At 39.5% G+C, this 15,291-nt stretch overlaps 1 protein-coding gene across 1 annotated transcript in view; it reads left to right on the top strand.

The window, feature by feature from the left end:
* Positions 1–11,527: 11,527 nt before the first annotated feature.
* The window catches only part of TSPYL1 (TSPY like 1), a 61,613-nt gene continuing 57,849 nt past the window's right edge, over positions 11,528–15,291 (top strand). Inside the window, exon 1 of the mRNA XM_058566168.1 lies at positions 11,528–11,603. Within this exon, the coding sequence (XP_058422151.1) occupies positions 11,528–11,603 (76 nt within the window). The remainder of the gene's footprint in view (positions 11,604–15,291) is intronic.

Genomic DNA, 15,291 nt, shown 5'->3' on the forward strand with positions numbered 1-15,291 from the left:
GGGATGCGCCGCTGCAGCCTCGGGCGGCGCTACTGCGAGCCGGGCCGGCGCGGGCGGGTGGGGTGTGGGCAGAGGGGAGGAGGGCGGGACGCGGCGGGCGCTGAGGCTCGGCTGGAGAGAGGAGGAAACCGCAACGTCACCAGAGCCCGGGGAGGCGAGGATGGGAGAGGGAAACCGGGACCCTCTCCCCCTGCCCGACCCCGACCTCTGGCCCGCCCGGCTGTCTCCCCCTCCTCCTCTCCCGGGGCTCGCGGCTCGGAGTTGCGTTCGGCCTTCTCCACTCGGGCCCCGACTCCACGCACCCCTGCCCTGCCAGGCCTCTTTGGCTCTAACTTGCTCTAGTTTCTAGTGACCCATTCGCTTCAGGTTCAACTCTGGAATCGCCCCCAATCAAAAGATACTTTTGGAGGCCCAGGGGGAGGAGCTGATGCTTTTGTACAGCCCGGGGAAGGAAAACGTGGAGAACCTTACAACGGGGGCTGTTGCCCACTCCCCTCGCCTTCTCCAAGATAGTTACTCCTTTTCTCTCACATTCGGTTTTACTCTCTCCTCAGAGAGAAGGGAGGAAATCACCTATTTAGAAGCAGTTCTAGCCTCAGCTGTACTAACGAAATACACTAAATCCAAAAGCACTAAACCCTGCAATCTGAACGGATTTTAATCATCAAAGGAAATGGTCAGGCACAGAGCATTTGATGTTTGCAGCTTACAAGAGGAAATTTCATTACTTTATCTCCTAGGCCTGTGTGGGTGGGAGGCAGAGGGAGAAGGAAGAGACCCCTCATCCATCTGAGTTCTTCAGGTGGAAGATCTGCAACCTTAGTAGTCACAGCCGCCTTGGAGAAGTTTCCTCCGTTCTCTTAAAGCAGCCACTGCACACAGCAGGGTCCAACCTGGCTCCAGGGAGGTGTCAGAGGTGGCCAGGGCCATCACCTGAGGGCTAACTTCACCTCCCTTTGTGTTAGCATGTAATTAACCTACCAGAGCTCGCCCCGGTACAGAAGTGACAGATGTTTACCCATTCCTTAGGATTGGACATGTTTTACCTGAGAGCAGGGCTTTTCTCCATTTGCTTCAAAGTGCTTTGTTTGAGTTCTAAGGGCCCCCCTCCATCCATTTTGCCTGTCCTCAGCGGTTCTCAAGACTTACAGAGGAGTTGCTATCAGGCCACGTTAGAAAAAAATGTGGATGTCTACTTTTATGCTTCTCTTTTTCAGAAATTGCGTTTGAAGAGAGACTCCTTACAAATAAATAAGTCAAGAGGAAGTGGTTTTATTAAATTTTTTTTAATGTTCACCCAGGTAAACCACTGATTGCGTAAACTGGATGTTTAGCAGTGTTTTAGAGGTGGCCTGTGGAAGAGAGGAGAGGGGGCTCTAGAGTTGAGAACTAGCTTTAATCTGGTTTAAATCCTTATTTTGCAAGTTACTACTAGGGGTCTTGGAAAACTAACTTTAGAGCCTCGGTTTCCCCATCTGTAATGTAGAGAGACAATACCTCCATTGAATAGTTATAGAGGATAAAATAAAAATAGCTAATATTTGAGTTATTACCTGCCAGACACTGTGCTAAGGGATTTACATGTATTAATTCAATTATTAGAGAAAATTAATTGTGAAAGTGCCTAGCTGTAGTATGTAACCCATAGGTGTTGATTTCCATTTATCTTCTCAAATTTGGAAGAGACTTTAGAAAAAGCATCTGGTTTGATTTATCTTACCTCCCAACAAGTAGTCATCTAGCTCAGTGATTTTCCAATCTAGAACATTACATTAGTAGGGGAACTTTGATAAAATACTTTTTAATGGGGACCCCACACCAGACCAATAAATCAGAATCTCTAGGGCTAGAATCTAAGCATCAGCATTTTAAAATTTCTTCCCAGGGGATCATAATGTGCAACCAGGATTGAGAACTCTTCAAAGGAGACGGTACCCATTGTCATTTGCTCTGCTTCGCCCTCAGTTTTGCCTTCGATTGACCTAAAAATATGCTTCTGGATAACATCCACCTCTTGCAAACGGCCCTCATACAGTAAGCCTCAAAGATCTGCAGTTCTGGGGGCTGGCCCTGTGGCCTAGTGGTTCAGTTCAGCATGCTCTACTTCGGTCGCCCGGGTTCGCAGGCCCAGATCCCGGACATGCAGACCTACACTACCTGTCAGCCATGTTGTGGCAGCAACCCACATATAAAATAGAGGAAGATTGGCACAAATATTAGCTCAGGGCTAATCTTCCTCAGCAAAAAAAAAAGATGGGCAGTTCTGACCTCTGGAGTCTTCCAGGATGCATCTAGCTTTGATTCCACAGAAGAGTGCTTCAATTTGCTGGGTACCTACCAACTCCATCAGCTTTTCCTCATCCTTTCTGAAAGCCCTTGGGAGGTGATTTACTTTGCCATCATCCCTCTCAAAATCTGATCCCAGTAACTGAATTCAAGGTTTCATCCAAATAACACAGAGGAAAGGATGTTTAATGACTTTGTTCTAATTACTGTATTTCCCCAAGTAAATCCTGGGAGCTATTATGGCAGCAATACTACCCTATTGACTCCTATGTTACAATCTACTGAAACTCTGAAGCAGGAAAGCCTTTTCCACAACTGCTCCAAAACATGCCTTCCCAACCTACACTCATTACAGTTAGTATTCAGCACTTCACATACAATTCGATTAAATTTTATTGTGCTAAGTTAGGCCTCTTCTTTTAGCTTGTCAACATGTTGGATATTATTGATGTGACTGAGTAATGCTACCTCCCAAGTTCATGTCTTATGCTAATTTTCTCTGTATGCCATGTCATCATTCAAGTTCTCATTGTCAGAGGCTTTCCACTGCCAACTGACACTGAATTAGCATGCTGTTGATGAATATTCTCATCAACTTAGGACTCACGTGTTACTTAGTTATATTTTCTCTCCTTGTCCCAGAGCAGCAGCTAATAGACGTGGGTGTAGGCATCTTTGTAGAAATTAGAAAAGGTACACCATCCTTATCCAGGCTGAGGGATTAGGAAAAAGCAACCTCTTCCTTGCAGATACAGCCCTAAACACCAGATGTGCCTTGTCTGTTTGACGTGCTTGCCCTACTGGTATAGCAACACTGCCCAAAAAAAGGAAATGACTACAAAGTGAATTCTTTTTTTTTTTTTTTTAATTTTTTGTTTATTGCAGTAACATTGGTTTACAACATTGTAAAAATTTCAGGTGTACATCACTACACCTCCACTTCTGCACAGATTACATCATGTTCACCACCAAAACACCAACTACAACCCATCACCACACACATGTACCGAACCATCCCCTTCACCCCCCTCTCCCCGCCCTTCCCCCCCGGCAACCACCAATCCAATCTCTGTCCCTATGTGTTTGTTTATTGTTGTTATTATCTACTACTTAATGAAGGAAATCATATGGTATTTGACCTTCTCCCTCTGACTTATTTCACTTTGCATTATACCCTCAATGTCCATCCATGTTGTCACAAATGGCTGGATTTCATCGTTTCTTATGGCTGAGTAGTATTCCATTGTGTATATATACCACAGCTTCTTTATCCATTCGTCCCTTGATGGGCACTTAGGTTGCTTCCAAGTCTTGGCTATTGTGAATAATGCTGCAATGAACACAGGGGTGCATGTACCTTTACAAATTGGTGTTTTCAAGTTCTTTGGATAAATATCCAACAGTGAAATAGCTGGATCATATGGTAGTTCTAACCTTGATTTTTTGATTAGTGAATTCTTAACTTCTGAATTTCTTCCTTTTCTAAGTGCACAGATAGTACTTTAATAATAGGTTTATTAATTTTGCTCAGGATCTGTGAAAAGCTCCTTGTCTTGGTTTCAGGAATCAAGCTGATTCTTTCTTGGAAACTGGGATTCCATTTGTCCATCTCCAGTCATTTAGTGTTCCTCTCCCTCTGTGCTGATTTTAGATAAAAGTCTTTATTTGTAAACTCTCCTTGCTGAGATATAATTTTTCTAGGCAAGAGAAGTTAAGCCTTAGAGAGCTAGGGTATTTTCTTACAAGTTCTTCACCTATCTTAGGTGAAGAAACTGAACTCTTGCAAAGTTCATTTTACTCTTTCAGTTGAATGGTTATTTTTTTCATGATAGAAAAGAAAAAAGGGAATTAGTTCTAGTTTGTCATCCATTTATCTCAAGTAGGGGCATCCCTTTTATGTTCTTCTTGTCCGAACAAAACAAAAAAAAAAGTAAATGTTTTTTGTTGTCCTTAGTTTATTCTTGGCTCTAGCCTAACAGACCCTAATCTCATAGGGCTGTTACAAGTACATGGTTTTTGTTCTCTTGTTTAGTTTAGTTCATTAAATTAAACTCAAATTTCCCTTTTGGATTTTACTAACCAGCCAATGGGCCCATGACTGTACAACTGCTTCAATCCTTGAAGTGATTTTTTTCTTTTTCTTCCTCAGGCGAAATTAGTCTATTTGTAAAACTGCCTTACCCTACACCTAAAAGATTCATTCTAGAGTCACTGAAGAGACACGATCATTTTGGTTTGCTCAAGCCTGATGCCCTATACTTGTACGTGCTTATTCAGTGATAAGCTCCAGCTTCCTCTTCCATTCCTGAGCATTCGGCTCTGGCCACACATCCACCACTTCTCGAACCTTCTCGAGACCTCCCTTACTAAGGCCCACCACCTCCCTGACTGTTCCAGTGCTAGCCTGCTTCTCCCCATTACCTAGACTATTCTGCTGCTACGGCTTCATCTCCAGATGACTCAAGCTTCCTGAACTTAGTTTTCATCATTAAAACAAAATGAAACAGGGGCCGGCCCGGTGGCGCAAGCGGTTAAGTGCGCGCGCTCCGCTGCGGCGGCCCGGGGTTCGCTGGTTCGGATCCCGGGTGCGCACCGAAGTACTGCTTGGTAAGCCATGCTGTGGCGGCGTCCCATATAAAGTGGAGGAAGATAGGCACCGATGTTAGCCCAGGGCCGTCTTCCTCAGCAAAAAAAGAGGAGGATTGGCGGATGTTAGCTCAGGGCTGATCTCCTCACAAAAAAAAAAAAAAAAAAAACGAAACACTTACCTACCTTCTTAATCGTAACCCCCTCTGCCCCCAGTCACAATTTGAGGCTTTTACATGTAATTCTTCAGGTCCGCATTTCCTGGCCTCACAGTCTTCCGGCAGATCATTAAGCATGCCAGGCACTTCCATATGTGTCTCATTTTATCCTCATAGGCACTGATGCCAGCACTACCGTGCTCATTTGACTGATGAGGAAACAGAGGCTCAAAGTTGAAGTGAATTTCCCCCAGGTATACATGGCTCAGACCACATATGATTAGGTTTTCTGACATCAAATCCAGGCTCTTTTCACTGAACTACTCAGCCTATACCAACTTTTCATATTTAAATGTAGCCCCACTTACAGGTTGAGCGTCCTGGCCTCAGGTGAAAGTTATTTTCCATTCATTCTTGATTGACTTTTGAAATGGATGATTTTTATATCGCATCCTGATTTATTTTAAACTATCCAAGGTGTCCCATACGCCTACCAAATTACAGCACTATTCTGTGAAATTACAAATATAAATATTGATATTTGCCACATAAATGAATGAAATTAGAAGTTTGTTCTTTTCCTCAGAGTTACGGAATGAACCAAAAGGAGTTTAAGCATTTAATATTTTTCTTAAACATGGCTTTTGAGAACTGTAAAGAACTGTGGACATCACTGAGGAGTTTAGAAAATGAATGTTTATTGAGGCTTGATTTATTTTGGTGATTCCTTATAACAAGCATTTGGATAGTACTTAATCCTCCTTTTTTTTTTAAACCAAACTCTGGCTTTCTCCAGAAAAGTCCAATTAAAGAATTGTGTCAAGAAAATTCTGAGGACAGGTTCATGGCCCAGGAATCTGCCCAATGTCCCTGTGGTGTTATGCTCTGTTATTTCAAGAAATAGCCCCACTTCTCTCTTCATGCACTGCACTCACTCACAACCCCGCTAAAAGTAGTTGAGATTACGCCAGGTTTGCACTGGTTTGGAAGCCTAGCCTTGTGGGATTTTATGCTAACATATTCAGGAGGAGATAGGGAGCTACTCTGGCAATATTCTGTAGTAGTAATTCTAAACCCTGGTGGCATGTTAGCATTACCTGGGGAGTACCTAAAACACACCAATGCTCAGGTTCACTCTCAGGAATTCTGATTTAATTCTTTCTAGGATGAAGCCTAGCCATCCTATATGCTTTTAAAGATACCAGGTGGTTCCAGTGCGCAGCCTGTTAGAACCAATGCTCCGTGGCAGTCGTTTCCAAACTTTGCTGCACATTCAAACAATCTGGGGAGCTTTTAGAACTTCTGATGCCCCCCCTGGTTGTGGCCTGCACCAATCAAAGCATAATGACTGGAGTGTTTAAAACACTGTGATTCCAATACACAGAAAGTTTGGGAACCGGTGTTCTACAGGAGTCTTAAATGGGCACTCAAACCAAATAAAGCATTCGATTTAGACAGTATGTTTATTTGCCACATTTGTACTTGTGTAATAATTATATAGAATATTGTGAAGGTTGGTTTTCATTTACACCAGTTCACTAACATAGGTACTTGTAAGTTTTCTGGTTGAATATGCAGTTTGAAGAAGTGATACTTGATTTTGGTATTAGCTGAACTAGTGAAGTTGCTTTTAGATTATAGTTAATGTTTCACTACACATTTCTGCTGTCCGAGTATTATACATAATGAGTTACAATAAAACATTTAACAGCCAGGCTATTCACATTTCTTCTGCTGATGATGAGATTAACTGTATCAAGCAAAGAAAATCTTTGCTGTTTTGCATTTATAGTATCTTTTAGATGAGGAATAATTGACAGTTTGCTGACGTCAACCTAAGTATGTAATCCAATGACATTTTTCTATAACTTTTTCTAATCTAACTCCAAAGGATACAGACTGTTTCTTCTTCTGTTTTGATTTTTATGATTTTTTAAAATAGTGCGATCTGGGAGAGGCCATTTTTACTCTTTGTGGCCAAATGGAAAACACTGGTGTTTTTAAAAAATGCTGAAATGATGAAATTTAAAAGCCCAGCTACAGTCTAACAGAAAGTCAGCATTCCTTAGAAGTATTTATCATCTATGCAAAGAAAAAGGTAGATAGAAATTTGGAATAATTATATGCCGACCCTTTCTTTTTACAAAGAAACCGAGGTTAACGTGGGTGGTGATTGTTACTAGCTCCTGCTGCTTGTTACTGGCAGGGGTAAGAAGAGAGGTCAAGCTTCCTGGTTCCTGGCCAAACTTTCTTTTTCCCACTTCTCCATGCTGTATCATTGGCCAAGGATGTGCAACTAACTTCTCCTTTTGAGGTTTTCATATTTTACATGAACAGTGGTGGCAATTTATAAAAATATATAAAGATGCATGCTTTCCATTAACAAAATGTCAATGCATAAGGAGAAATGAGCACTATTTGGGGAGAAAATCAAATATCTACTCAAAATATAAATGGGACGGCACCTTTCATTTAGCACTGTTAAACTCGATGGTGTGTGTTACTTATAATTTTCAAAGGACATGTGGGCAAAGAAACCTCATCACCACGTACTTACAAGAGCTACCTAACCAAGCTCCTGTCCTTGAGGTGAAATCTTCATAAACTTTTACCCATCTTGAGTCATTTATCCTCATTATAGCTGGGATTTTTAAGGCATTCAAAAGTCTTAACAAATTTTCACTCTTTTATTGCATGAATCAATTTTCTAAGTTTTCGGCTATTAGACAAGAAGGATAATGCTAGATAGCAGTGCTTCTAGTCATTGTAGGCAGATTAATATTACAATGTGAAGATCAGCCACATATCTACATATATATATATTATATATATATAATCTCACTTTCTGATCAGTCGAGCATGTTGCAACAAATAGCAACCATTATGAAGCAGACAGAACATATATAGTACAATCTCGGATTGTACTATAATAGAAAAGTCACTTAAGATTAATCTGTCAGAATTAAACAAATTTTGATGTTGTTTGGGAGGAATGAATGAGTTAGTACTAGAAATTGACTGTGCCAGGTTCTAGGACTAAGTCTTTCATATCAGCAGTGTGACCCCAGAAGAAATTGTTTCATTTTTTCTCCTATAAATTTGAAAAATTCAGCAATAGCATACATGATAGCTAGGGCAAATCACTTACCCTCTTTGAATGTCAGTGTTCTTAGCTATATGTTGAAGAAACAGGCCTTGATCAGCAGTTCTCAATCCTAGTTATGTATTAGAATCACCCAGGAAACGTTAAAAAAATAATGATGCCCTGCACTACCCTCAGATAGATTAAAACAGAATTTCTGGAGGATGTGGCCTAGGCTAGTGGTACTCAAAATGTGGTTCATGGACCACCAGCATCCGCATTACTTGGCATATTAGTCAGCTTGGGCTGCCATAACAAAATACCATAGACTGGGTGGCTTAAACAACAGAAATTTATTTCTCATGGTTCTAGAGGCTGGAAAGTCCAAGATCAAGGTGCTAGCTGATTCAGTTCTGGGGAGAGCTCTCTTCCTGTTTTTTCGCTGTGTCCTCACATGGCCTTTCCTTGGTGCATGCACATGTAGAGAAATAAACCTTTCTTTCTCTCTCTTCCTCTTCTTATAAGGCCACCAGTTCTACTGAATTATGACCTCACCCTATGACCTCATGTAACATTCCCTCCTAAAAGCTCTATCTCCAAATACAGTCACATTGGGGGTGAGAGCGTCACATATGAATTTGTGTGTGGGGGCAGGGAGAGGGGGACACAATTCAGTCCATAGCACTCGGTATTTTGAAATAGTTCAGACCCAAGCCCATATCTATTGAATTAGATTCTCTGGGAGTAAGGGCCAGGAACCCATGTTTTAACAAACTCTACAGGTGGTTCTTATGTACAGTCAAGTTTGAGGATCACTGGCCTGGGCACTTGTTCTTAACACTAGGCTGCACACTGAATCACTGGCGGATTTTTAAATCTTGGATGCCTGGGGCCCAATCCCAGAGATTTTGATTTATTACAGGATGCTCACTCTAAGCAAGTTTTAAAGCTCTGCTGGTGAATCCAATCTGAGAACCGCTGGTGTAGAAAATCTCTAAGGGTCTTTTCAGTCCTAACATGGTATAGATTTTAATATAATGACATATATAATGTATGTGATATAATATACATAATCTAGATAATCTATATCAAAAGGAAGGTGAAAAGATAGCTCTTTCTATTTTGTAGTTTCAGATACAAACACATTTGTTAGTCCCTTTTCATTAATCAGTTGATGATATAATACATTAAACAGAATTTTTTTTGAGAACTGCTATTTTGATAGTATGTTTGCTAGATATATGGTCCTTTATTCTTCATAAAAATCAATGATTTATTTGATGGTCAGTGTTTTTCCACCATGTAAGACTAAATGAGGGTTTGGATAGTAGCCAGATGCTTATGAGATATTTTAAAAGAATCTTGCAAATTTAGAGTCCAGGGATAGTTCTAAAAAACAAACAAACATAACGTGATTATTTTGTAAATCTCAAAAAAGTTCATTCAACCATATAAATAAAGGCGCTATGGGTATTTCTTAGTATTAAAACTTACATTCAGAGTTATATAACTTTAAAATCTCTTTTGATACTAGCATATAAATGGCTCTAGAATAAAAATTATAGATGCCATTTCCCCCAAAATTTACAATAATAGTTGCAGAAAAATGGCTTTTTAAAATAAATCATTAGAGCTCTGACCAGTAAACTTAATCGTAATACTATCAGCACAGAAGTTAGAACATAAAAGTAGAAAACACAATCCCCTGATATTTTTACTTTTCTCTCTCAGGCACATGAACCATTTAAAATTCATCAGAGAGGAACAAGTAACTAATGAATCAAAACTAGCAATCTTCTTAATAGTCCTGGGGTTTAATAGGAGAGTTCTTAAGAATGGTATTTGAGCTCTTGGTTTAATTAGAACTCTGTTCTGATAACGCCAAGGTGGCAACATTTTCAAACATATAGACGTGTTAAATATCCATACTAATGGTCACAAAGTGACTGAGGAATTAACAGCGAATTGGTACATCCACTCAAAAATCCCTGCTCTGTTGAAAGGAGAGTAATAGTGTCACCTTTATTTACGAATCCTTCAATAACTAGCTTTCAGATATTTTCCACATTTGCAAAAAGTAACCATTACCAGGGAAATTACAAATCAAATATTAGAACACATGTCAAGATCTGACTTTCTTTCCATATGCAGATACAGGGCAATATTCCTTCTCTGTAAGCAAGTTAATAAGTAAAACATAATTTTGTGGGGAATTGTTTGAAAACAATGCTGCCATATGAATTTTACTTTTATTGGACGCCACTGAGAATGACCCTGGCCTAGCAATTTACCCTAAGAGATCTTGCCTCCAAAGTCAACAGATATAATTTTACAAGGAAAGCGAGCTACATAACACTTAGAACCACAGAGGAGCTGAGATTAACAAATGCTAGAAGAGAAAAGGAAGTATTATAGAATTCTGATTTGTAATAATATTGCAAAACTCCCAGCTGTTACCACTTAACCACATCACCTGTTACATATACTGTATTGAAATGAAAGATCTGTATTACAGAGTTTCTATTCTGAGTGTGAAAGAATAGCACTAACTTTTGTATGTCCCCAATCTGTCAGATGTTATTCTCTGAAAGCAAAGAAGCTTCTGAACTTCACTAATATTAAAACAGTATTTGCTATCTATAGAAACTAGAGATATGACTACAATAGCTGAGCTAAAATTATCTATAGGAAGAAACATATATTTAAATTTGATCATAATGGTTGACAACAACTACTGAAATCCATAAAATTCTAACAATGGTTATTGTAAATTGCATTTTATTACTAAGAAACTGGGTTAAAATATACTCTTCACTTTCAGTGAATAAATTGCTAAAATACCATTCTAAACATAAGATTTTTTTGTTTTTATTGAGAGAAGCATCATCAGTTAGAACTATATGTATTTTCTTACTTCAGAAATATATAAGAAAGTCTTATTTGCCAGCTTTGCCAGGAACTGATAGCAGAACGTGTCCATGTCTTCCCTTCCCCGATGAGCAGAATAGTTCTAATGAAGGATAAACAGGAAAATATATATTATTTTTGACCTCCATTTTTATAGGTGACTTTTGTTTCTTCAACATTGAGATAGCAAATGACAGCTCAATTATTCTGGATTGACAAAGTACCAAATTCTATGTCCTGACTGGGTGACTGAAGTGTCAGAATTGTGTAGGGAAGCAATATTTCTCATGATACTGTCTCCTTTAAAAATTATGCTCTGCTTTATATATCATGATAAAGTTTTTACTTTAAATTTCAGTTAAGGGTTTGGTGTTCCTACTGCTCAGAAGCATAAACAAGCCTCATTGGCTATTGACTTCCAAGTACATGCTTGAGGTGTGATACGTGAACGAACAGACTTGGAACAAGTGCCCAAATTCTTCTACAACCCCTTTCATTTAAGGCACCCATGGGAGTCAGTGCCCAGCAAGGCAAGGCCTTGGAGGAGCTGACGTTCTACCTGTCTCTTCTGCTGGATGGCATCCGTAAGGAGGAACATGAGCTGGGTCTAGCCCAGAGAGCTTGGATCCACTCAGGCAAACGCCTCTGATAATTTATCCAGATGTCTGTAAGACTTATTATTACCCCTTTTTAAATGTCTCTAAAAGGCACACACAAAAAAAAAAAACCCAATATGGGAGTTGTGGGAGGAGGATGTTGTAAAAGAAGGACATCATCCCGTATGCAAACTTATCAGAAGTTTTCTCTGTTTAGTCTACCAAGAAATCATAATAATTGTCACAAAGTCTAATCATCTATTTCTGACAGTTCTCTTAAAGCAGATTTTCTTCAAACTTTTTTTTTAACTAAAAACTAATATGGATAGATAGATGATAGACAATAGATGATTGATAGATGGTAAAGATATAGAAGTAGATATGTATAAAACAAAGTTTCAGAAACCGATGTTTATATTTTTTATTTTAGTCTATTTCATTAAAAAAGAAAGACAGACTAAATAGATTTCAAGACCCACTAATAGATTGCAACTTATAGCGTAAAAACATAGCACTGGGGTTATTGTGTATGTATAGAAAGATATTCTTCATGTTTACTTTCAAAGTTTAAGGGTGTAGACCTCTAAGAAATATGAAACTGAATCAGTGGCTTCTAAGCTCTTTCCAACCTACATAAATCTGACTGTTAAACACATAAGAAGATGCCTTGAAGCTTTAGCCAAATGAGAAGTAGAAACAACTTTGTGGAATTTAGAAGCCTGCTCATACTAGCAGGAGAAGAAGGAAACAGTAGTAAATAGATATGGTTTAAAGCCATGTACTACCTTTAAGATTTTCCAAAGGCCACAGAGATCTTCTAACAGGAAGATCCTGTGTTTATGAGGCACACCAAGAAATTACACAGTTGTTAGAGCTGTAAGGCACCAGAAGTTCCACACAGTCTAGATGCCATCAGCTCATCAATGAGAAAGTCCACCTGCATGATCATGAGTGATCAGCTTCTGTCATTGGGAAGGCTACTTCCAAGGACTGAACATCTCAGACCATACCCGCCACATTGTCTCACTACCTCATCTCAGGTTTTTAATCACTAAAGAATAACTCTTCCCCTCAACAAAGCTAGAGACTTTTAAAAACTCTTCTCACCTCCTCCATGTGTAAATAATTGTATGATAGTATGTATGCCAGCGTAGGCTACAGTCTGCTATTGTAGATGGTGTTGATACTCTGATCTCTAAACATGTCTTCTATTGATTATTATTTTTATTTATTTTCACAGAGCAAATATCTCTATGGTCAGAAAGAATCAGCAGCAGTAAAAAACACCTATAAGTGATGAGGGAAAGAGGGCCATGTTTAGAAATCTTTGCTGTGTTGGGTACAGAGCTTTGGAGCCAGGCAAAGAGGACTTGCCTGCCTTCTGCCAGTAGTGAGGATTCAACTCGAAAATAAAGGACTGAAATTGGAAAGCATTTTGTGACCTAGTCCTTAGAAACTCTAAAACCAGATTTATTCACATATTCTTATTTGCCTGGGGCATTTTAATTTATCAGTGACTTAGGTTAATTACGCTCTATAAATTCTATACTTGACAGCTCAGCTTAAACCTAAGGAATCTGGAAGGATATACATCAAAATGCAAAGACATCAGCCAGGCATTTCTCTGTGTCTTCACTGACTTTGACACCCACACACAAACGGATTTTCAGACATTTTGGGACATGTACATACATGGATCTTAACAGGCTTGCAATCATCCAGGAAAGTAGGTCCCTGGAATGCACCATTCAGAGCAGCAAATATTTGGGCGGAGGGATTCTAGAAATATTTTGGGTGCTACCAACAACACTATTTTCTTAAAATTCTCAAATCATTTATTAAAGGATGAGAGAGAAGGAAAAATATTTTTGGCTTTGAAAAAAGTCTTAAAAAAATAAGGATCTGCTGATGCCATGTAAAAAAAATAAATAACTTGTTTTTATGGCTAAAGGCCAGGAGCCTGGGAGTGGCTCACCACCCATCGGCACTTGATCCTTCTGAAGAGCAAACTAGTAAAGGAGAAGGAACATTGTTTTGTGGATGCCAGAGAAAACTAGGATGTAGTAAACCTTGAGGGGGGAAATTATTAATGAATTTCAACGTTTCACAGTTCTCAATTAGCTAGAAGCGTTTTTGATTTTTTATTTCTTTTTTTTGAGCCATGCTTTGGAAAGATACCAAGACCTCACTAACACCACAGCTCTGTGTGGAGTCAAGACTAATAATTAATGTGAGATGGTGAAAAGGGGAGACATCGACTTAAGGCCTGAATATGGCTCTTTAGTAATGAATCACAGGATCTGGTGAGCAGAGACCACAGTGAATGGAGAGACTTTCCATGCCCCAGTATTGCGGGACCCCTGAAACACTCAATTGCCTACTGCAGCCAAACATGGGCAGCATGGGAGGGAGAAGCTAGCACTGGATGGAGATCCAGGGATGTGGGATTTAGGGACAGCTTGGCTCTGCCACCAACTCAGGTGACCTGAATAAGTCACTTCACCCACCTGGGTGCCAGTTTCCCCATTTATGAAATGAAAGGGTTGTACCATGTATAAGATTCCTTGAACTTTAGAATTTTAGGATTCATAGTTTCTGAGCTATGGAACAGATGCCTTCTAGATCAGGACTGTCCAGTAGAAATATAATGCAAGCCATGTATGTAATTTTAAGTGTTTAGTAGCTACATCAAATATGTAAAAAGAAACAGGTGAAATAAGATTTTATGATATTTTTATTTAACCCAGTATGTCCAAAATATTGTCATTTCGGCATGTCTTTGAAATCTCTAGTAGCCACTCACACTTCAAGTGCTCAATAGCCACATTTAGCTAGTGGCTACCATCTACCGTATTGGATGGCACAGCTCTAGACAGTAGTGGAAAGTTACAGGATGGGAGCAGGAGCTACATTTCTCTTTACTGCTCTAAGCCATGGTTCCAAAGCCTGGCTATTCAAAATTACTGGAGGAACTTAAAAAATATTTCTGAGCCCACCTCAATTCTTGGGCATGTGTCATAGCTTAGAAAATCCACTAGCTAAATCTGATGTGCCTCCAGTTCATACCAGTCAGTAGGGCAGTGTTTCACTGACCTCATTGAGCCTTCACGCTGTTCAGAGGTCAGTGGAATAAGGGAAGCAGTGGTCATGTGGTTAGTATCCTCTCCAGAGACTCTCCAGATAGTTATCAAGAGAACTATCTTCTGTCCCCTATGTGGGCTGGAAGATTTCAACACTAATCCTGACAGCATAGGGTGCTTCCAGTGATTGAAGGCAATTTAACTTGTTCAAGTTAAAATGTATTAAAGAACAATGAGCTGATGTTGCAAAACAAAGGCGACCAGATTCCACTTTGCCAGGACATGCCAGCTGGTAACTTGACGGAGCTGCCTCTGTGGTTACAGATCTATTTTTGAGACTGTTTAATGTTTGTGTGTAGACTGGTTGGCTTCAATCTAAGACTAATTCTCACCTTCAGATGTCTTTAATTGAGTGGTAACAGAGTAGTTGAGAGAACTCATCAAAGTGAAGAGTCTCATAATACTTTCATTTTACTGAGATGAAAATATATGGGTATATGTATTAGAAGGCTCCTTTCTAGACTTCCGAAATCATTTAAGCACGAACAAAGAAGGCTACTAGGGAATCTTCAGAAAAGAGATAAGTTGAAATTAGG

This window comes from Diceros bicornis, chromosome 23 (assembly GCF_020826845.1).
Source record: "Diceros bicornis minor isolate mBicDic1 chromosome 23, mDicBic1.mat.cur, whole genome shotgun sequence".
NCBI lineage: Eukaryota > Metazoa > Chordata > Mammalia > Perissodactyla > Rhinocerotidae > Diceros > Diceros bicornis.